This window comes from Fusarium oxysporum, genomic scaffold (assembly GCF_000149955.1).
Source record: "Fusarium oxysporum f. sp. lycopersici 4287 supercont2.40 genomic scaffold, whole genome shotgun sequence".
Classification (NCBI taxonomy): domain Eukaryota; kingdom Fungi; phylum Ascomycota; class Sordariomycetes; order Hypocreales; family Nectriaceae; genus Fusarium; species Fusarium oxysporum.
Genome location: NW_017264847.1, coordinates 69,726 through 91,421, shown reverse-complemented (window position 1 = coordinate 91,421; position 21,696 = coordinate 69,726). Strand labels below are relative to the sequence as shown.

Below are 21,696 nucleotides of genomic sequence, written 5' to 3'. Positions count from 1 at the left end.
TACAGCGAAAGGGTATCGCGGTACAGCGAAAGGGTATCGGCATTTACCCCAGCATGATATTCCATCCCTTCTCCATCATAACCTCCATCCAGCTGATCATCTCGCCCGCGTCGTGTCGTCTCCATATTTCTGGGAGTATCTCAAGGGCTGTCAAGTTGGCCCGCAGATGATTCAGTGAGTACAGCTCCTTAAACCGCTGGACCGCCAGGTCCCTCTCCTTCTCATATTCTCTAACAAGTTCAGATGCTGCAGTAAAGAGTGGTATCGCCTGCAGATTGGTGCAGGCGTGGCTGGAGGGAATTGAAGTAAGGTCTCGTACGACGGCCAAGGCTCGTGATCTGATATTGGCCTCGAGATCATCGTTGGCAAATGATGTCCATATGTTTTGCCACCATTGAGCGATGCCCTCTGCTTCTGTGTTCAGCAAGGCAGGCAAAAGCCTGTCCTCTATTGTATCGCTGTAACGACGACGTCGGAAACAGATGGCGGCAAGGCTGATGAGTCCGTGAGACCTAAACGCATCGCCTATAACCCCCAACTGTGGGCTTTCGTAATTGGGCTGCCACTTCTCCATCTCCTCTTCCAAAACTATCTCAATTGACTCGTCACGAATACCAGTTTCCACTACCGACCGACAATAACGACCGACGTTGCCGAGAAGATAGAAAATTTCTGTCGTGTAACCACCAAACGGATGATATTCTTGGCCGATATCCAGGATGGCAGTGTATATCTGGTTCGTGTTTAATGGTGCTTGAACTTGACTGGGAACGAGAAAGGCTGTAGACATGTCCCAATACAGGTATGCCCCAACGACGAAAGTAAAGTAGGAAGGTCGTTTTTGCTGAGTTGAATAGTCGTGCAAAAGGGTGTCAACCAGTGCGCGCGCTCCACTAAGATGTTCCTCACCGAAATCAGCCGTCGGAGGGTTAGTCCAAGCCGTTGACAAACCAACAAGTAGGATAGTCAAGAAGAGGGGGAAGAGGTTGTCGCCAGGACACGAAAGGTCGTTGATGATTAGCTGGAGCGCTGAGTGTCTCTCCTCCAAACATTTTGATAGCTGCTGAGGATCGAAAAAGTTCCTATGAGCCGCGCCGACACTCTGCAGAGCGTGCTTGAGACTGGGACATTGTTCAACATATTCAAGGATTGGAAATGAGAGCGGATTGTCATCAGGGTCAATGACCATGATTTGGCTAGCTTTTTCCAGCCAGTAGCGGAGCAAGGACTTGCTATTTGTGTCCGAAATGTCCATAAGCCGTTCTGAGGAGGGCAGGGAAGAGCGGCTGCGAAGCTTTGTCCATGGTCCTTCGTTTTGCCATCTTCTAAGTCGAGGAGCGGATTTACAGATTGAGCCGCGTTTCCGGCACCGTGTGCAGACAGGGTATGCTTCGTCGCATTTTACATGTCTCTGCTTGCATTCTGTGCATCCGAATCGACTTCTTGCTTGGTGCCTGCCTCTGCCCTGGATAGTATTTGTATTTATCGAGGAGTCGTGCTCAACCTCGTGATGGCTGGTGCTGGTGCTGGTCTTGGTGCTGGTCTTGGTGCTGGTGCTGGTCTTGGTACTGGTCGACAGAGGTTCGTTACGAATCCGAAATCTGATCTGCATGGACTTCATGAGGAAATAAATGCATTGAATTTCTGAGTGAAGATGTTGCGATTCTGGCAGAAGCCGCCAGCACCAGGTGCCATAGAAGGGATGTTGGTGGATACGTGAGATTACAGTACAGGGCAAAGAGGGCGCAAGGGCTGCAATATAACAGCAGTATCTACTGTAGGTGGACCATGCCCACTAAATTACTGGTGTTAGTAATTGCTGTACATACTTAGCTAGGGTTCCCCGCATCCTTTCCTATTCCCTTTAGTGATGTCTTTCCAAGCATGGACAGAAGATGAAGAGGCAAATCAACGTGTAACTACAACAATGGTCATGCCCACCATGAGTCTTGGCACAGTCAGAGCCAGTAGCAAAATTATGCCACCTTGAACAGGCTAGCACGTGTGTGCAGAACTAAGAAGCCACTATGACGATCACGATTGACACTCTGTGTGACTCCCACGGACCTACAACGAGCGAGAGTCCCCCGCCACATCCCGAGAGCAGAACTCTTGCCTAATTGGGCAAATGAACGAAGGTGACATCCCTGCTCGAAGCGTGTGGAGAAGACACCGATGCCCCCCACCCCGAAACTCCAAACGAGTTTGGAGGGCCAGATTCCACCCTAAAGATTGCTATGCCAAGTTGACTCCGTCCTGAAAAACAGGCCATCCAGGAAATATGGGGAAATTGTATGAGGTATCGGTTGGGACATATCAGAACCGATCGGTACCTGTCCCCATCAAGTAAGTCAAGGAGATTACCCCAGCATTTTTCGGTTTGAGGCTCATATGGGAAACTGGATTGATCCCCATCTCATTTATGGCTCGCCACTCAAGGATGCTCAGGCCTATAGACAGCATCTGCAAACATATCTGTAGCCGGCTTAAATAGAACCTTTCTTCCTGTGTCTCGAATTGTCATTTCTCTTCAATCCTCTGAATCTATCAACCTCATTCACTGCTACTCAAAATTTGGCTCTTGATCCAGGCCAAGCACAATCAATATGACCGTCGTTGAGAAGCTAGACGAAACCAACTACGATTATGTTGTTGTCGGCGGCGGTACTGCCGGCTGCGTCATTGCTAGTCGACTCGCAGAGAAGCTCCCATACGCCGAGATTCTTCTCATTGAAGGAGGCGCCAATGACTTCAAAAATGAGACCATCCTGAATTTGAAATGCCTTCTCGACCTCTGGGGAGCTGAAGACTATGACTATGGCTACAGTTCGGTTCCTCAGCCATTCGGTAAGTTTAGTTAATGTGCCCTGTGAACCAGGACGACGCTGTGGCCCGTACCATTTACTGACCACCAACTATTAAAGGTAACAGTAACATCATCCACTCCAGAGCCAAGATGCTCGGAGGTTGTTCGAGTCACAACGGAGGTATCTCATTTGTGCCCTTTGACATGGACATGAAGAAGTGGCAGAAGATGGGCGCCGATGGCTGGACTCATGCCGAAATGGTCCGTCTTTTCAAGAAGCTCCGCAACAACGTCGTACCTATCGCGGAGGACCAGCGAAGTCAGATCACCAAAGATTGGATCGAGTCGTGCTCCAAGCTCTTCAATGTTCCCAAAGTTGAAGATTTCAATAAGCAGATCATTCGTGACGGCCGTTTGACCCCCGGGACTGGCTACGTTAGCTGCACCTATACTCCCGACAACAACCACCGAAGCAGCGCCAGTGTTGCGTACATTCATCCAATTTTGCGAGGCGATGAGTTCAGACCGAACCTTACTATTCTGCACAAAACGTGGACTTCTAAGATACATGTCAAAGATCAGACCGCAGTTGGCGTCCGAGCTACCACTGACGCTGGCACCACACATGACATTTACGCGAGAAAAGAAGTCATTTTATGTGCTGGAGCCGTTGACACACCCCGTCTTATGATGCTTTCGGGCCTGGGTAACCGTCAGCAGCTTGAGAAACTTGGCATTGAAGTCCATCAGGACCTTCCTGGTGTTGGCGAGAACCTGCAGGATCACGTTGAGAGCATGTACATGTGGGAGATCAAAGACGAGGTTCCGCAGGATAAGATAGTCATGGGCTCCGAAGCATGCATGGTACTGAGACGTGAGCCCGAGAATGCTCAGGGCGACGATGGCGATGCTATCGACACTATGTTCCACATGTTCACTGTGCCTTTTGACTTCTACACGAAGACCATGGGCTACGAAACCCCCAAGAATGCCTTCTGCTGCATTCCCTACAATCCTCGACCTGCTTCTGTTGGACGACTTTACCTCACATCTGCTGACCCCAAGGTGAAGCCAGCGCTTGACCAGCGATATTTCAGCGATGAAAAGGGCTACGATAAGGCCAGCAACCTATGGATGCTGAAGCAGGCTCGCAAGATGGCGCAGTCCGAGCCCTTCAGGAAGCATCTTTTGCGCGAGATTGCTCCTGGTCCCATGATCACCACAGATGACCAGCTCTGCGAGTACGGACGACAGGTATCGAATACGGTCTATCACCCATGCGGAACGGCAAAAATGGGTGACACCCAACGTGATGCGATGGCCGTTGTTGATGCTTCGCTTCATGTCAAGGGCATCAAGAATCTTCGCGTCGCAGATGCTAGTGTCTTTCCTTGCATGGTGTCTATTAACCCCATGATCACAGTTCTGTGCATTGGTGAGCGAGCGGCCGAGCTAATCATTGCTGATTCGAAGACGGCACCTCGCCCATCCCTATGAAAGACGTACATGGCAATTCACATATCGCAGTTTAAGATGGGGTTTCAACTATTCCCTGTAGTGTAGATTATGAAGCGTGCAGTGGCAGAGAAAATACATATCTTTGTAGTACCATGGCACGTCTTGACTAAAAGCAGTGCTGATCAAGTGAACCTTTTTGAGTAGTGCTGTGCACACTTTCGAATCATATACTATGACAGATGTTGATTTTCCCCGGATTTTTAGTGCGAGGAAAGCGGATGGAATGGTAAACGGACAAATGGAGTGAATAGAGCTTTTGCTTACAGTCCAGCGGTCCATTTGTCTTGCGAGCGGCAACTTTCTAGGCATGCAGTGCAAGATAAAAATTCCTATTCAAATCAAAATACGCGTAAGGACTTGTTGAATCCTTGCTGAAGTTAACATGTCTTGGTCATATCACCCTTGATTCATGGTCTTCGCAAGCAGAGTTTCAGTTCGCACGGGCCGGCTCTCGATCAAGTACTAAATAAGCCCTAGAGGCCTGCTTCAGTGGGTCAAAAACCTACGGGACACGAAGAATTCGGTCTTAAAGTACCATTACAGGGGCTCGGTGGATCACCAGGCGGCGAGGGCCTTTAGAGCCCTGAAAGCTTTCACTGCTGCAAGGTTACGGGCCAAAGAATAGGATGAAATCGTTCAGTCGCTTTGATGATACTTGTACTTTAATTTATTAGAGGCTTTACATTCTTGCAAAGCTTCCGTAGGCCTATTGCCTTGTTATAGTTTTGTTTGAGACTCTTGAAGGTCCTGGTTCCGGGGAATAGTCATTGCCCAAAATTCCTCAATCGACTGTAGCTCTGCATCCTTGCCATGGCGGCCTCGGGCCTTTGCGCCAATAGCCTTAAGTTTTTTCATATCTGTTAAGTCTACAGGCTTTCCTCCGCAAAAATTACCCTTCACATAGTGACAAAAGCCGAAAAGGCCATTGACCTCCTTCGTCTTTCCTGGGGTCTTGGTCTTGAGAGTACCTTCAGGAACTACTCGGCGGGCAAGCTTGGTACCGCTGACCCTGTTGTAGGAGTCAACAACTTCCTTAAAGCCACAAGGGTGAGAAACAGCCCAGACCGTCTTGCCATTCCAGGGCTCGGGATCGACAAAGACACCCAGAACAGCATCGCCATAGTCATGTTCTACGGCAGTCCAGGGCACCACCTCTGGGTCGTTGCCCATGAGAGGAACCTTGAGAGATAGAAAGCCTTCTTCGTCCTTTCTCCGTGCGAGCCCGCCGAAGGCATCAATGTAGGTAGATAGCCAGAAGACCTCCATGACCCAGCCCAAGTTGACATCGGTGGTAGACTTGAAGCCAGCGGTCCTTGCGTACTCAGATATGACTTGCTTGTTGTCAAAAGAGAGGATAGGGACCTCGGCGTTGGTGAGCTTGGAGGCGGGTGGCAAATTCTGAAAAACGAAATGCTCGACACCCTGACGAATAGCAGCGTCAATGATTATGCGGCCCTGCTCCGACTCTGGCGGTCCGATCTCGTTCTTAAAGTTAAGGTCATCCGAGTTGGTGTTGACAAATAGACCCCAGCATCCCTTGAACGCAGCATCAAGCTCTTGAGGATTCCACGAGTCGGCCTTGACGACTTCAATGCCACTGTCGGCAAGCTCACGGGCTTTCCCCGAGGTGGGGTCTCGGGATGTGACTCGGGGCCGGAACTCGGTGCTTTCATTTATGGCGGCGACAACATGCCTGCCGATGTTGCCTGATCCGCCTACCACAGCGATAATTCTTTTACACGTATCTGGCAGCGATGCCATCTTGAGGTGCTATTGAATGCAAGACGCGAGGTAGAAGGACCTATCAAATCTCCACTCGTGTGTATGAGAGTGGGAAAGAGATAAAGGGATGTAACGGGATGAAATGAGGTATAATCTCGGACAAGAAAACCAAAATGATGGTGTGAATAGTTTCAAGGGTTAATTAATCGCGTAACTACTCGCTTACTATCGATATATATACTGGCAGTAGACTTTCAATTCGCAATCATACCCAGAGAAGTAAGTGCTCGACAGATTGAGTGTAAAGTGGAATCTGGGGTTGCTGACTCCCACGTAAGATCCCGATGTATCGCCGGGCCACTCCTAGAATGAGTTTCGTTTGCATGGCGATATCTTGGCGCTCTTGAACTTTACTCATTCACTAGCTCGTGTCTTGTGCGTTTTAGGCAAGTCCACTAATTTAGCTTGACTTTGACGATGCCCATTTTCCATCCTGGTCCTCCCAGACAACGGGCTAACGGCTCAAGTTAGTTGATTCGGAAAAGTTCCCAGAAAGGCAGTCTGGAGGTGCTGTATACTGTAAATATGTTAGATATCCGCTTTTGAGAAGTTACAGTACAGATTGAGCCCCCAAGCTAGCAATGCTTGATGACGTATTTCTTGTTGAATCTCGTTTAACATTTCTAAAGAGTAAGGAGCCTGCAGAAAGAGAGGGGAAACGAGGGGTTATGTAAAATGAATTAGTAATCGGAAAACAGAGTACTCTGTAGATCTATTTGAGACTGAAAATGTGACTTTTAGAGTGATGCTCACGTAACAAGGTTAGCACAATAACAAAGCTCAAAGAGGTCACTTGTACCTATCTGGCCAGTGGGTAGGACTGCTATTCATCTATTTAGACAAGTTAAAGTCGCAGCTCCTTGATGTGTACTCGGACCCGTTTTGCAATAGCTGTGATCGAACCAGAGCTACTCACCCTCAGGTTTCATTCCACGGAAAAAATCCACAGGCAATGACAAAGCCACGACATGGAGAGGCGAGCCCAGTCTCGGATGCGTCAGCATTAAGTCGCCCAATGAAACTTCCCTTCTCCATGCGAACCGCCAAGAATAGATTTATGAAGGCGGCCATGACGGAACGGCTGAGCTCATGGGACCCTGTGGACCTCAGGAAAAGAGGCATACCGACTTCGGAAATCATTAACGCTTATAAGTGGTTTGGCCGAGGCGGTGTCGGTATCATCTTGACAGGAAATCTTATGGTCGATGCCGTCAACATCGAAGGCGCAGGGAACCTTATCATCCCGCCTGATGCTCCTTTCCAAGGGCCCCGATTCGAAGCCTACCAGCGTCTTGCTAAGGCGGGCAACCATGACGGGAGCCTAATGCTCGGCCAGCTTTCTCATGGCGGACGTCAGGTCCAGGATAAGTTCCAGCCCGACCCCGTCTCAGCGTCAGATATTCATCTCGATAAAGAAGTATGGGGAATGAAGTTCGCCAAGCCGCATGCTGCCAGTCACGACGAGATCATGACCATTGTCAAAGCATTTGCTCATTCTGCTGAGTATCTCCATCGCGCCGGCTTCGATGGTGTTCAGCTTCACGCGGCTCATGGGTATCTACTATCTCAATTTTTGTCGGGCAGGACGAATCACCGAACCGACGAGTACGGAGGCTCAATCGCCAATCGTGCCCGCATTATAGTTGAAATCGTTGATGCCATTAGAACCCGTGTTCCGGCCTCGACTGGCTTTGTCCTCGGTATCAAGATCAACTCGGTGGAGTTCGATGACAAAGGCTTTAGTCCAGATGAATGCGTTGAGCTATGCGTGCTTCTCGAGCATGAGTGCAAGTTTGACTTTGTTGAGCTATCGGGAGGCACTTATGAAGACATGGCCTTCGAGCACAAGCGCGAGTCGACTAAGAAACGTGAGGCCTTTTTCCTCGAGTTCGCTGAGGCTATCGTTCCCAGGCTTGAAAGGACCAAGGTCTTCGTCACTGGTGGCTTATTAACCGTTCAAGCAATGGTAAAAGCTCTGGATGTTGTCGATGGTATCGGGCTGGCCCGGACCCTCTGTGCTGAACCCAACCTTCCCAGGGATATCTTGGCTGGAAGAGTCACGACAGGTGCTGTTATGCAGAAGATTGACAGGCAAGATTATGGATTGACGGAAACGGTAGCTGGAACGCAAATCCGGCAGCTGGGAAGAGATCAGGCTCCAATGGACCTAACCGATGACAATGTGGTCAAGGCATTCCAGGAAAGCACAGTCAAGTGGGAGAAGGCACTTGAGGAAGATGGCAATAAGTCGGAGGTCTATGGCTACGTTGATGTGGAGGGTATTGAGTTGCCTCCAATGCGCAGCGTGGATGATACGAGCAGGCTTTAGCCAAGACGATTACATGGTGTATGTAGAACCATCAATGTTCAATTTTGCCATATGTCTCAATCTTATGGATTAAATTATTCGGCCCCCTCGGTGAGCCTACTCACTGGTCCTTAGGTCCGTGATCAGGATGCGACACGGGAGAGCAATGTGTACACGTAAGCGCTTATGGTTGGCTGAGCCATTTAGCTAGCTACAGTTTACTGCAAAACGCTGAAGCTCAGTCTCGTTGTGAAATGTGAACGCCACTGTTCAGAGGAAGTCCTTCAGAGCAATGCTGTGGTCTCCCCTCTTCTCGCTCCTAATGGTTGTTCTGCTAATTACAGGATTCATATTGGCGTGCCATCGAGTGGTACCTAATGATGATGGAATGAGCTACCGAGCTAGCCCACAATACGTAGTGTAAGCCATTGCCACTCACTAGCTCAGACGCGAGTCCCACCTCGGCTATGGGCAAGGTTGGAGATAGCCTCCCTCGGGTTTCGTCCAAATCGAGCAACCAATTACCAGCCAACAGGCTGCCCCGATTTACAGTACAGTTTAGTGCTGCCGTAATTTTGGTGGGTTCCCAACCCCGGACTTTATTGCCCTCGCTACAATCTGAGTCCAGCTAAGGATCCCCACAGACTCCATACCGCATTTCCCATATGACCCTCGTCTCCTAGCTGTTTATAGTAACAACAGAAGGGAGGATGCAGCCACACGACTAGATAAGCCCAGCTGGAAGTGAGTACAGATATATCTCGGTCTATTGCATCTCTGAAATCTACACAGCCGTAATTCTGGTCCGAGCTGTACTGTTCACCATCCCTGTTCTGCGCTGTTCTGCTCTACTGTACCTTTCTGTTTCAACTATACGCCGCAAAGAAACCAGATCTAAACGAGTGAACATGGTCAAGGTCACTATTCTTGGAGCTGGGTGAGTAAATAGTGTCCCCTCGCAATGTCCCAATACAAAATGCTAACCAGTTTCTCAGTGTGACCGGCATGATGGCCGCGGCCACTCTTCCTCGAGACTACAATGTTACCATCGTGGCCGAACACCTTCCTGGAGATTATCATACCAAGGAATGGGCCAGCCCATATGCCGGTGCTATCTGGGTTGGTGTACACCAATCGTCACCCCGTGAGCAGGCAATGCAACTTGAGGGCCTTATGGGACTCCTCAGACTTGCTGAGACAAATCCCGAGTCGAGCGTGCGCAGAATTGAAATGACTGAGATTATGGATCGCGGCAGTAAAGAGGATGTCTGGTATGCCGGTAAGGCTCCCAACTTCCGATTCGTGTCCAGGGAAGAGTTGCCCGAAGGCGCTCTTTACGGCATGAAGTACACCACCGTTGTTATCACGCCGCAAAAGTTCCTTGACTGGCTCTACGAGAGACTCAAGGCCCGTGGCATCAAGTTCAAGCGGGCTCGTGTGTACTCGTTGGCGGACCTAAAGGGAATGGGCCACGACGTTCTTATAAACGCCTCTGGTATTGGGGCTGAGAACCTCAAGGATGTCATGGAAAAGAATTTGACACCTTGGAGGCTGCAAACTGTCGTTGCTAAAGCTCCCGTCACTTATGACCGATTATTTATCCGCCGAGGAGACAAAGGATACTACTCAACCGCATTCTCGCGAAAGGACGGCACCGTCTATGTTGGAGGTGTTTTGAAAGAGAATAGCCGTGACCTTTCCATATCCGAGGAGCAACGTGCCCACGTGAGTAGTCCGTCCTTTAGAGAAGCTTCAGTGTTGCTGACTTGCACTATAGATCTGCAAAAATGCCCACCTGAACCAGCCGGATGTGTTTCCATCCCCCGATCCCAAGGATTGGCCCATTCTTTACGACCACGTCGGTGTCTATGCCACCATGGATCGACGCGTCTGCGGCGTGAGGTGCGAGCGGGAAGACTTGGATGGGCAGAGAGTCGTTCATGCCTATGGACAGAATGCAGGAGGATACGTTTACAGCTTTGGCCTCGCTCGTCAGGTGGTGAAGCTCACCCAAGACTACCTATACGAACTACCTGCGATGGGCAAGCTATAGTGGATTCAGGTACAGAGACGATGCTTATCTATCGGTTCAACTGGTGTTTACGCAGGTGTTATGAAAAGGCTGCATGTGCCATCTAGAAATCCTCATTGGATCTACAATCTCTTTGCAATTGGTGTATATAAAATTGAACTTGGCTCGACATACCTGACTCTGGCGAAGGTGAAAGTCTGTTGCTCACAGATCTTCCAAGGTCTCAAGTTGAGGTTATCATCGAGCAGTGGCCTCTTCTCATAACTCGCTTTAGTTGTATTTTCAATCCCCAAGACTTTATTAATGCCTATTTTTCTCCAACTCACGTCTCGTGCCCTTGTTCTCATGCATGTGATGAATTGTGAAAGAATCATGATGTTCATATTATCTCTTCCTCATGAGGCAAATTGGTATAACCAACTAAACAAGCGTGACTTTCTCTTGAGAGTCCATGAATACAGCCACATTCGCAAAGTCGTCACTACACTCGAAAGTAATCGTCTGTCCTTTCTTCATGACCATCACATCTCCCTTACCCAGCACAAAACTCTCGCCGCCATGAACCTCCATCTTAATTGAACCCTCCGTCACAAATAGAAACTCATCCACGGGCCATACTAGAGTATCCCCGCCCTTCTCTCTCAGCATGCCCACCACAACCTTTCCGTCCTCAGACCTGTAGATGATTGACTTGGTACCCGCGTACAATGGAAACGGCTCTTCAGGGAACGAGTCCCAGCGGCCATGAGGGACGGCCTGGGGATCAGATGTGCCAGTAAGATTTCCTTTCGAGGCCGGCATCGTGAACTATGTTTCTGTCGATTTGTAGTGGGTTCGGTTGGGTCGATCTAGAAGGGAGATGAGAGTAAATTGTGTGTGTAACGAGGATTCTTGAAGCTTCACTTGTTCTATGAGTTTGTTCCGGTAAAAGACGGGCCGGCTCTACAACTTGAGATCAAGAAAGGAATTGTATTACTGCGTGGTAGCTCTTAACTACATAATGTGTCGTTCGGCCGCTTTAGTAAGCTTACTTTGCAACAGCGCGAGGGGTAATGTCGCATTTGGATCAATTTAGGAAGTTTACGTCTCTAATACCTCTCCAATGAGATGTTCCCCCTGCAACTGGGCTACGATCACTTGATCGCTGCCATCATGCCTAGTTATCGCTATAGATCAGCCACATCTTAGGCGGCATGTGCAAGGTCTGTCACGACGGAAAAGTTTAACCTTGGTTTTTATTGCCGTAAGGTTGTCGTGCCGCACACATCAAGCATAGATTTGGGAAAGCGAACCATTAATCGACAAGCGCTGACGTCTCGCATGCACGTTCAGTTAGTAGAACACTAAATGGAAGGATGAGCGATTGCAATACAATACAAGAGAAGGTAACTTTTTAACTACGGAAGGTAACGAGGGCGAAAGCGATCAAGTTGATACCAGCTACATAACCTAGGGTAGGTAGAGATGGGGTAGATTGCGTAGGAATCCTTGAAAAGTCCATCACGTCTGAGACGATCTAACAACTTCAACGGATATGCAGTTTGGATCAAGCTCATTGATATATCAATTCCTCTCCTCTAATACAATAACAGAGCAACACCTGATACCCAAAGGATTTAGATAGTCGGGCGCGGAGTGAGATAAATCACCGCACCCATCGAGCACGACATAGAATGAACTCGAAACATGTATGGCCAGTAAATGATTACTCTGCCATGGTTTAAGGTATTAACATACAATTGCGTAATTGTATCCCCTCTATCAGGCGTACAGGAGTACCTTATGCTAGATTTAGTATTCAGTCAATCGCTAAGGCCCACTGATCTGCACCGATTACATAACGTAACTTATCTTTCAGCAATCAAGACTTTCCTATTTCGTCGATTAAGCGAACCTGCGCTCCACATTTCAAGTGGGTGGTCTGAGGTATCCTCTCCACCACGCACATGCCGCTTACAGTAACCGAATCAACCCAGGTACGTACCTACTTTGTCCAGGGCGTGTGAAAGGCCATGAGAATGGAAAAGGTGGAATATCAGCAGACTCTAAATGTGCAGGTTACCGGGATTACAAATGTGCAAAATTGACTCCGCATGAACCAAGAATTGCCACCTTATATAGTTTTTAAGACTATATATATTTTATAATAAGATAAAATGAATAAAAATATATATTAAATTACATAAAATTTTAAATATTATTTAATATAAAATTAATTAAAATAAATTTTAAAGAGACTTTATAGAGATATATTTATTATAAATAATCTAGAGCTTGTACTAGTGCTAAACATTTGTAATCCCGGTAACCTGTACTTTAAAAGCCACTACCGTGTTTTACCAGACCCCGAAACCCCCGCATCATACGGCAGGGGTATCGAAGAAACTGTGTGGAATTTGCACAAATCCACAGGCATTGCCGTATGATTACCTGAGCTAGAGATGGCTCTGTGATCTTGCCAGGGTATTTAATGCTTGATTTGTAATACGTGAGGTAGTAGGTATAGATCGTCTGGGCGGTAGTGCAAAACCTGAGGTATTTAACAGGCGTCTGATGCTATAATAGTGGACAAGGACACCCAATGCCCTGGATTTATCAACCATTCACACTAGTTTTTGCAATTTGAACGCTGTCGACCATTTTTCTATACAAGAACAACCCTCTATCCAAGCATGGCGAAGATTGCTCTTGTTGGTGCTGGGGACGTAGGCATTGCTTTTGCCAAAGAGTTCTGCAGATCAATGCACCAAATTGTAGTCCTCACGGGGTCCAAAAAGCCGCAGCTCAAGCACATCAACGTCGAAGTTCGCCTCACCGACTATAGCACCGAATCTCTGCTCCGTAATCTACAGGATTGTGACGGTGTAATTTCGACGTTGAGTGGCCCCGATGATTTCTACATTACGGCTCACTCAAACATCCTCGAGGCATGCAGACAGAGTGTTCGGTGTAAACACATGATTCCCTCTGAGTGGAATATCAACCTTGAAGATTTTCCGGACTTGCCAATGTTTAGCGGCCCGACGCACGAGGTGGTCCGCAGCAAGCTGCGATCTCAGCAGGACGTGAAATGGACCATGATATGCCACGGCTGGTTTATGGAGTATCTCTTGGCCCAGAAGAAGAATCCACTTCGCGAACTTGGTATTGCTTGGGCTATGAATCACCACACAAAGGTCTTTGACATGTACGGAGACGGCACACAGAAAGTAACCTTGACGACTCTTGGCGACACGGCTAGGGCTACACTTGCCGTGATTACCGACAGTATTGCCACCGGGTCCCAGATGAGACAAGCTACGCTACTTGCTGGAGAATCGGTCACTTACAAAGATCTCTTCGAAGTGGTCAAGGGCCAAGACCCAGCCTGGCAGTCAAGGAATGTCACCCTCAGTGAGGTCGTGAATCAGCTCCACAGCTTATTGAACTCCAATAGCCCTGAGACGGCATTGCACCAAATGGTAATTCAGGGCTTCACGAATGCAAACCATATCCCGAAGGAAAAGGCCCTGGCGTGGGGCGTTGGGCCTCTTACTGGATTACACGCGACGAGTATCCAGGAGTTTCTCAAGGAGGCTGGAGGTCTTTAAAGCTTGAGAGGTCGGTCAGAACAGTACTAGGTTTCTTGCAAGGCTTTCCAACGACTCTCGAGTTGATCAGAGTAAAATTAAATTCATCTGATGCACTATTGACCATGTGGGGTTCAAGGTAAAGAAGCGGGGTTGCTTACCTGGCGAAGGAAGTCGTAAATAGACGTTCTGAAGAATGCTCTCACGTAAATCTTGCAACTTTCCCTCGTGTTATAGTAGAAGACCACCGTCATACTCTACTATAGCTGTTATGAATAGTAAAGACCCGCCCTATTAGACATTTAAAAACCTTTTAGCAAAAGCAGAGAGCAATAGCCAGATTCCCTGTTTTTTACTTGGTACGAGTAATTAGGAAACACCACCAGTAATATAGACGACTCAGAGGGAATATAGACATTACTGTCCAAAGACCAAAAATTCATAAGACAATCGTGATCTTATATGGAGTTGAATGAGGTTGATCTTGACTCGAGTAAAAAGTAGTACTAGACGCTACATTAGAAAACCAAGTCCGGATTGTTCAATCCCCTAAGTATGACATATCCTACATGAAGTATACAACAATAAAAAGCCTAATAGTAATAAACACCTACCGCATAATAGTTAGCATAGTCTTCAAACCTTTTGAGTGGCGATGTTTCGACCCTTGATATGTCTACTGTAGACTGCACTACTAGAAGCATAATGTATCCTAAAATACATTGCTGTTGAATGTAACTTGTGGTTGCGTGTGAATTATATGCCAAACTTTGTAAAAAGATAATTTGCTGTTTCAGCGACGTATCACGCAGTTTTATTTGTCATTGACAAGAGGACATCGGCAGGCTGAATCTTTGTTTCTTTGATCGCTTGGCTGAGAGCTCGACTCTGACCTTCATGACAAGCCCTGTTTAATTGGATATGCAGACAACAGTGAATGTCAAATGGTGACTTAGGCTTAAATATCTAGTCTAGAGTGATAAAGACCGTCTTAACTGAAGTGTAAGCCTCTATGCCTGCTTGACCGCATTCTCGGCCAATTCCCGACTGTTTGTAACCACCAAATGGAGCGCGGATGTCTGAGTCGTTACTACTGTTGACCCATACAGCTATTAGAAAGAAACAAGTTAGCTCTCGAGGCTTTCCATCCAGAATCGAGTAACGCAATGGTGAACAGGGGGCAGGAGACATGATAATGATCGAGAATACTTACTTCCGCTCTGTATCCTGCGAGTCACTCGATGGATACGGCTGACATCTTTAGTGAAGATTGCGGCACCAAGTCCAAATGGCGTGTCGTTGGCTCGCCTGACAACCTCTTCCTCAGTCTTGAAAGTCGTTACAGCAGCTACGGGCCCAAAGATTTCATCCCGATAAATAGTCATGTCATCCTTTACATTAGTGAAGACTGTTGGCTCGATGAAAAAGCCTTTACCTTCATCAGGATTTCCAAAAACCTTACCCCCGGCCGCCAGCGAGGCACCTTCAGAAATTCCAAGCTCAATGTATCGAAGGACTCTGTCTCGTTGAATCCGGTTCACTTGGGGCCCCTGGGTGGTGTCTTGGCTAAAAGGGTTCCCGATTTTGGCGCCGTTGACTTGCTTCAGGAAATGTGCCATGAAGTCATCATACACCTTTTCGTGAACGAATATCCGACTGTTAGCTGTACAAACTTGCCCAGCATTTGACATGATGCCAATGTGTCCCCAGTAGGCAGCCTTTTCGAGGTCGGCATCCTCAAAGACAATCAGGGGAGACTTCCCACCTTGAAAGAGTTAGCTTGTTTGATGGAACGTGACAGTTGTGAGAGAGCTGTCCAAAGCTGATGGATGTGGCATACCTGTTTCCAGAGTGATGCTCTTGAGGTTGGCCGATGCCAGTTTCATAATCTCCCGGCCAGTCTCGGTTGAGCCAGTGAATGCAATTTTATCAACATCCATATGCCCTGCGAGCGCCGCACCGGCATCCTTGCCATATCCATTGATCACGTTAACTACGCCCTTGGGATAGCCAGCCTCTTTGACAAGGCTTGCAAGGTATAAAATGGATAACGGAGTCTGCTCGGCTGCCTTAATCACCACGCAATTTCCAGTGGCAACAGCAGGCCCCAGCTTCCAGGCTGCCATGCTAAGGGGATAATTCCAGGGAATTATCTGACCGCAAACCCCAATAGGCTCGCGAGTGGTAAAGACGTGTTGGTTCTTTTCGGTTTCAATTACTGATAGTCTCGTTTTAGCACCTTTCAGAGTCCGGGGTAAGGATAACTTGGTACCTTGCCCATGCAGCTTGTCTGCATATCCAGCATAGTACCTTAATACTGCTATGGTTTCTGGGATATCATCCACCAGAGTAACTCCGTAGGGCTTGCCTGCAATCATCAAGAAGTTAGAGGATGGTAACGCCTTGACGGTGAATCAAAAGTCTACACTCACCGCAATCCCAAGCCTCGATCGTGCCTAGAATATCGGCATTTGCCTCAACAAGATCAGCCAAACGACCCAAAAGACGGCCTCGTTCTGTAGATGTAAAGTCGTTCCAGGGTCCGTCCAGGGCAGTCCTTGCCGCTTGAACTGCTACATCGACATCCTCGGCTTCAGCGGCATGAACTTTGGCGATCTCAACCTCGTCCCTATATCCCAAGGTATGTGAGAACGCCGGACAATATACTGCCTCAGGCAAAGGTGAACTCACGCAGGGTTCACAGAAGAAATGTAGCTGCCGGACTTTGCCGGGACGAACTCATTGTTGATAAACAAACCCAGTGGCTGCTGATACTTGACGCCATTGGGCGCAGTCAGCTCAGCGATGGTTGCGGATGACGCCATGATCAATCGTGCGCACAGGGCTTTCTAACTTCAGGATAGAAGAATGGTCAAGGTGCTACCACTATCGGCATATTATACGAATTGTGAAACGTGTCTGGAATGTTCCGTTCCAGTGGCCCACTGTGCCCATTGTGCCAAATTATTTAGTGTGTCAATCCTTTCCACTCGGCTCTTGTGTCTCGTTTCTCTTCTCTTTTGGGTAGGTGTCTATAGCGCTAGACAAGTGCAACCACACGTATTCGCTTGGCGCCCACATTGCAATAGCTTGTGGGGGGTCGTCGGAAACTCGCCAGATCAGGTAAGAAATGTGCGGGGTTGCTTCGGTGACCCAGCAGTCCCCAAACCTACTGGGTAGGTAGTCGAAATCCCCAATGTTTCATACAGATCCAGGCGAAATGACATTGTCGAACAGTAGTTCCTTTTTTGCATGGAGAGCAGATCAGTAGCTATTCAATTTGCTGCATTACTGCATTACAGTACTGTGAAAGTCGCTGCTAATTATCTTGCAGCAATCCCGGGAGATCTGAAGGATCACTCGCGTCCCCACACATGAAGCTCAGCTTTGGATGCAATGATTAAATAAAATCAAGCAAACAGCAATTTACTCATTGTAACTTTTATTTATTTATTTATTTTAATTCATATGATATCTACTCTATAGAAACTGCTCTGAATCCATTTTGTTGTGCCCTGTCTAAAATGGCAATCGTTGCGGATCTCACAAACACCAACTATAACTACATTATTATTAGAGGAGGCGAAGCCGGCTGTGTGACTGCAAGTCGGCTGGCAGAAGCACTACCAGATTGCAAGATTCCTATGATAGGGGCTGGACCGAGCGGCTTGGATAACAAGTCGATCCTTGACTTGCGAAGTATGGACAACCTTATGGGCGGTGAATTCGACTACGGGTTCAAATCCACGGAGCAGCCCAATGGTGAGTTTTGTCCATCCCTCAACTTCTCTCACGCAAGACTAACAGACTAACCCTAGTAAACAGCAATATCTTCCATTTGCGGGCCAAGGTGCTCAATGGTTGTTCTAGCCACAATGGTAGCCTTGCTTGAGCACGACGTCCAGAAGTGGCAAGAGGCCGGTGCAGTTCGCTGAAATTGGGAGACTGCGAAGCGCCTGATAGACAGGATTCGCGCAACCTTTATGCTGATTTACGACCGTCATCAAAAGCCTATCGTTTATGGCTTCTTGTAGTTAACGAACAAGGCCCTCAAGATCCCAAATGTGGACAGCGTTAACCACGAAATAACCTCAGCTGTGAGTATCTCCAAGAGCGGTGTCTCTCTCTGCTACTTGACGTGTGACCAGGACACTGGATACCGAGTCAGTGCAAGCGTTGCTTACATCCATCCTATCTTGAGGGGCGAAAAGAAGCGACCGAATCTCACAGTACTAACCAACGCCTGGATTTATCGCATCGACGTGATAGATGGCTTCACCACTGGTGTGAACGTTACTCTGCAATTTAGTCGCAAGTTGAGCATCAATGCCAAGAAGGAAACCATTTTGTGCGCCGGCGCGAATGACACCTCGATTGGACTCCTCTTCGGCATAGGCGTTTGAGAAGAGCTTGAGAACCTTGGCATCCAGGTCATCAACGACTTGCCGGGCGTGGGAGAGAACTTGCAGAACCATCCCGAGGTGATTATCACTTGGGAGCTCCACGAGCCTCGCGAGGACAAGACAGTCTTGTGGGCCGACGTCGCTCTCCTTGCCTGCCGAGAGCCTCCCAATATCCAAGGGGGCGATGGTACTGCTCCTGATGCACTGATGCATATCTACACCATACCATTCGACGTCCACCAGGCAGCTCTGGGCTATGCATCGCCTAAAACTGTAATTTCTTTGACACCCCATGTTACTTGATCTCGCTCATGTGGCAAAATATCCCTCAAGTCTGCCGATCCCGGAGAGCATCCTGCCATTAATTTCCGCTATTTCACTGACCCCGATGGCTATGATGAGAAGACTATTGTCTGACCTCGAAGGACCGCTCGAGAAATTGTTAGCCAGCACCTATTGAGCAAATGGATCAAACGTGATGTAGCCCCTGGGTCTGGGTGCCAGACTGATCAGGAGCTGTCCGAGTACCGCCGAAAGACACCAACACGGTGTATTATCCATGTGGCACGGCCAAGATGGGAGATGTTGTCCATGGCCTGATGGTTGTTGTTCCCCCCAAACTTAGCATCAAGTCAAAAGGCTACGGATTGCCGATGCCAGTGTGTTTCCTCTAATCCCTATAATCAAACTCATACTCACTGTTCTGGCCGTGGGGCAGCGCACGTCTGAGATCATTATTGCAAACGCTAATAAAAACCTCACGGCCAACCTGTAGTTAAGATCTTTGCTTCTTAACGCTGCTGAATATTCTCGGTATGTATTTTATAAGTAGTTGACAAGACCGGGATGCCCTCCTGGTTGCGTGGCCAGCCCAGCAAATGCTTCTCTCATGCTGCAGCAAAGACATGGTCCCGATCTATTCTATCGACTGCGGCGGTAATAAGGACTTGAATTATAATAATAGACCTCAAGGGAGTACCCTACAGGGGAGTCTTGCAGCGTTCGACTACGCTAAACCGCTTGAAGAAAGAAACCGTTGTTGCGCGTAGGACATGTTAAGATCCATCCACAACCTCAGGTCTCAGCCGGATACCAATAATTCTAGCATGCCTGAAACCAGATACACCTGCTTCCGCTTTTATCCAGGCCTGATACCCCGCATGCACTTTCCGACGGTGGCGTGACTGCCTGCATCAGTCGCACCGACGATGATGGTATAAAGGTGTCTGTTCTCTCTCATTTCCTAGGCACCTTTACCTCATAAAAAAAATACCTTTTCTCTATAATATAAGTATAGTAAAGTCCTCTATACTTAGATATATAGGCCTCTAAGGATTATTCTTCCACTGGTATGAACTTATATCCTTCGTCTGTAATGCATAAAAGCCTACACCTCCTCTCTCCCTCAAGAGTATCCCGGATCAAAAATGCAAGAACACGAGATCACAATAGCAGCAGAAATGTCTCAAGCATCGACAATAGGTAGATTCTTGATTCATTGTATCTTGAACCATACGATACAATCAATATCTATCAGCTTCCAATCTGGCTATCATATCGACTACGACCCTTATCTCTTTCTGACTGGTCTTATCTCATCCTTGAGCCCTGAGGTAATCATTTCCTATCTCCAACCAACCACAGGCAGGTTTGACGCTCCAGAACCCATCAGCCCGGGTCTCTGAGTACCGCACGCGGGGTAAGTGACGTCCAGCTCCACCCACTACAGTACATGGGGATAAGCGTAGCCCAGAACAGTTTAACTCACAGCTGGGGCCGGAGTGCCGGGAGATAACCGCTAATCACGCATGTCCATGAACCTTTTCCTTTTCCTCCTTCAACCCCTCATCAATTCAATTCAAGCTGAAGAATTGTCCGTCAAGCTCTGCAATACTGTAGAATACCCACAACGCAATATGAGTGTCGCGACCAAACGGCCCTTCAAAGTGAGATTTGCCAACGGTTCCAAGTATCAAAAGGCGATTGAAGCCCATGAGCATGAACCGTCTGCTTGCCAAATATCCTTCCCCTCCCATTCCACGTCTCGTTGCGAGGAAAGCTCCAAGTCTCAACGCACAAAGAGTCGTCTGGGTTGTTTAGAATGCCGAATCCGACGCGTCAAGTGCGATGAGACCTTTCCAGTATGCCTACGCTGCCAACGTCGCGGCTCCGTCTGCATGGCTAGCAACCGCCCAGCTCGGTGGCGAATTGAGATGCCTTGGCTGTCCAATATGGCGCTCCTCAACTCCTGGCCCGCCGATAACCCTCCAAATAAGAGGCTCGTTCAATACTGGATTGAGCAGGTCAGTCAAGGCCTCTGCATCGACAAGAATCACAATCCCTTAGCGCTACCTCTCTTACCATATATGGTAGCTAGCCCTTCACTACTCCACGCGATACAGAGCATCAGTGCTGGCCATGAGGTCTTCTTTAATGACCGAGCTCTTACTCTCTGCCTACAAGAACGTGGTCATTCTATGAGACTAGTTCGCGAGGAGCTGCAGGTGCAGGATTCTGAAACCATCTCTATTACTTCTATACTCACCGTCTTTCTACTCGGAGTATCCTCTTCCTGGATCGAGTCACGCCCTGAATCATGGGGCAAAGAGCACCTAGATGGGGCCCGTGCTCTTATAAAGGTTATTCTGGCTGGCCCAAGAAATATGGCTGGTTCAAGGAATGAGGCAGATCCTCTAATCCAGCTCCTGTATGGTTGGTTTCTCTATTGGGATATGACGTGCTCGATTCTCGATGACCCCGACAATGTTCTAAATCAAGGGATACCAACGTTGGGACAGGACCCTGATTGCTTTCATCCCATGATAGGCTTCTCCTCGGAGCTTTATTCAAAGGTTGCTGATGTTGGTCGTCACTGTAGACGACTTTACGATCGTGGCCATACAGACCCAGACTTTGACGACGGAGAAGCCGAAAGACAACTTTTAGCATGGTTGCCAACCCGTGGCGATAAGTATATCCGCGACCTGAGTTGCGCTTACCGAAATCATGGCCTGTTGATGCTGTATGAGGCACGCCATCTCGTCGAGAGTTCTGACACGTTCTCATCTTTCGATAAACTAGATGGTCATGATCAAAACGACAATGAGCCCGGTTCTGCATCAAATATCAGATCTCTTGCTTTACAAACCATAGAAAGCATGCTCGAAACTCCCCTCACCGAACCCTGCGTCAACTACCAGTCCCTACCTCTACTTAGCGCTGCAGCTGAGCTTACATCTGCAGACACTGACTTGCGGAATAAAAGTTATATCGCGATA

At 48.1% G+C, this 21,696-nt stretch overlaps 12 protein-coding genes across 12 annotated transcripts; 6 read left to right on the top strand and 6 right to left on the bottom strand.

Moving 5' to 3' along the window:
• Window positions 1–43: 43 nt before the first annotated feature.
• Window positions 44–1,621, bottom strand: FOXG_16969 (uncharacterized protein; the record flags this gene model as incomplete). The annotated part of the gene is made up of 1 exon (XM_018396995.1): window positions 44–1,621. One exon carries the CDS (start codon window positions 1,619–1,621, stop codon window positions 44–46), a length of 1,578 nt encoding a protein of 525 aa, XP_018257810.1.
• A 985-nt stretch (window positions 1,622–2,606) lies between these two features.
• FOXG_16968 (uncharacterized protein) lies at window positions 2,607–4,303 on the top strand (the record flags this gene model as incomplete). The annotated part of the gene is made up of 2 exons (XM_018396994.1): window positions 2,607–2,847; window positions 2,925–4,303. 2 exons carry the CDS (start codon window positions 2,607–2,609, stop codon window positions 4,301–4,303), a joined length of 1,620 nt encoding a protein of 539 aa, XP_018257809.1.
• A 738-nt stretch (window positions 4,304–5,041) lies between these two features.
• On the bottom strand, window positions 5,042–6,085 carry FOXG_16967 (uncharacterized protein; the record flags this gene model as incomplete). Its single annotated transcript, XM_018396993.1, has 1 exon — window positions 5,042–6,085. The coding sequence occupies one exon, from the start codon at window positions 6,083–6,085 to the stop codon at window positions 5,042–5,044; it is 1,044 nt and encodes a 347-aa protein (XP_018257808.1).
• A 1,054-nt stretch (window positions 6,086–7,139) lies between these two features.
• On the top strand, window positions 7,140–8,435 carry FOXG_16966 (oxidoreductase; the record flags this gene model as incomplete). The annotated part of the gene is made up of 1 exon (XM_018396992.1): window positions 7,140–8,435. One exon carries the CDS (start codon window positions 7,140–7,142, stop codon window positions 8,433–8,435), a length of 1,296 nt encoding a protein of 431 aa, XP_018257807.1.
• An 887-nt stretch (window positions 8,436–9,322) lies between these two features.
• Window positions 9,323–10,467, top strand: FOXG_16965 (uncharacterized protein; the record flags this gene model as incomplete). Its single annotated transcript, XM_018396991.1, has 3 exons — window positions 9,323–9,351; window positions 9,410–10,139; window positions 10,192–10,467. 3 exons carry the CDS (start codon window positions 9,323–9,325, stop codon window positions 10,465–10,467), a joined length of 1,035 nt encoding a protein of 344 aa, XP_018257806.1.
• Window positions 10,468–10,866: 399 nt separating this feature from the next.
• Window positions 10,867–11,247, bottom strand: FOXG_16964 (uncharacterized protein; the record flags this gene model as incomplete). The annotated part of the gene is made up of 1 exon (XM_018396990.1): window positions 10,867–11,247. The coding sequence occupies one exon, from the start codon at window positions 11,245–11,247 to the stop codon at window positions 10,867–10,869; it is 381 nt and encodes a 126-aa protein (XP_018257805.1).
• A 1,871-nt stretch (window positions 11,248–13,118) lies between these two features.
• On the top strand, window positions 13,119–14,036 carry FOXG_16963 (uncharacterized protein; the record flags this gene model as incomplete). The annotated part of the gene is made up of 1 exon (XM_018396989.1): window positions 13,119–14,036. The coding sequence occupies one exon, from the start codon at window positions 13,119–13,121 to the stop codon at window positions 14,034–14,036; it is 918 nt and encodes a 305-aa protein (XP_018257804.1).
• Window positions 14,037–14,981: 945 nt separating this feature from the next.
• On the bottom strand, window positions 14,982–16,840 carry FOXG_16962 (aldehyde dehydrogenase (NAD+); the record flags this gene model as incomplete). Its single annotated transcript, XM_018396988.1, has 6 exons — window positions 14,982–15,124; window positions 15,229–15,780; window positions 15,856–16,233; window positions 16,288–16,383; window positions 16,448–16,644; window positions 16,707–16,840. The coding sequence occupies 6 exons, from the start codon at window positions 16,838–16,840 to the stop codon at window positions 14,982–14,984; spliced, it is 1,500 nt and encodes a 499-aa protein (XP_018257803.1).
• A 699-nt stretch (window positions 16,841–17,539) lies between these two features.
• Window positions 17,540–17,950, top strand: FOXG_16961 (uncharacterized protein; the record flags this gene model as incomplete). Its single annotated transcript, XM_018396987.1, has 2 exons — window positions 17,540–17,777; window positions 17,841–17,950. The coding sequence occupies 2 exons, from the start codon at window positions 17,540–17,542 to the stop codon at window positions 17,948–17,950; spliced, it is 348 nt and encodes a 115-aa protein (XP_018257802.1).
• A 297-nt stretch (window positions 17,951–18,247) lies between these two features.
• On the bottom strand, window positions 18,248–18,631 carry FOXG_16960 (uncharacterized protein; the record flags this gene model as incomplete). Its single annotated transcript, XM_018396986.1, has 1 exon — window positions 18,248–18,631. The coding sequence occupies one exon, from the start codon at window positions 18,629–18,631 to the stop codon at window positions 18,248–18,250; it is 384 nt and encodes a 127-aa protein (XP_018257801.1).
• Window positions 18,632–19,556: 925 nt separating this feature from the next.
• Window positions 19,557–19,658, bottom strand: FOXG_22642 (uncharacterized protein; the record flags this gene model as incomplete). The annotated part of the gene is made up of 1 exon (XM_018403047.1): window positions 19,557–19,658. One exon carries the CDS (start codon window positions 19,656–19,658, stop codon window positions 19,557–19,559), a length of 102 nt encoding a protein of 33 aa, XP_018257800.1.
• A 568-nt stretch (window positions 19,659–20,226) lies between these two features.
• FOXG_16959 (uncharacterized protein) lies at window positions 20,227–21,635 on the top strand (the record flags this gene model as incomplete). The annotated part of the gene is made up of 2 exons (XM_018396985.1): window positions 20,227–21,440; window positions 21,572–21,635. 2 exons carry the CDS (start codon window positions 20,227–20,229, stop codon window positions 21,633–21,635), a joined length of 1,278 nt encoding a protein of 425 aa, XP_018257799.1.
• Window positions 21,636–21,696: the final 61 nt, after the last annotated feature.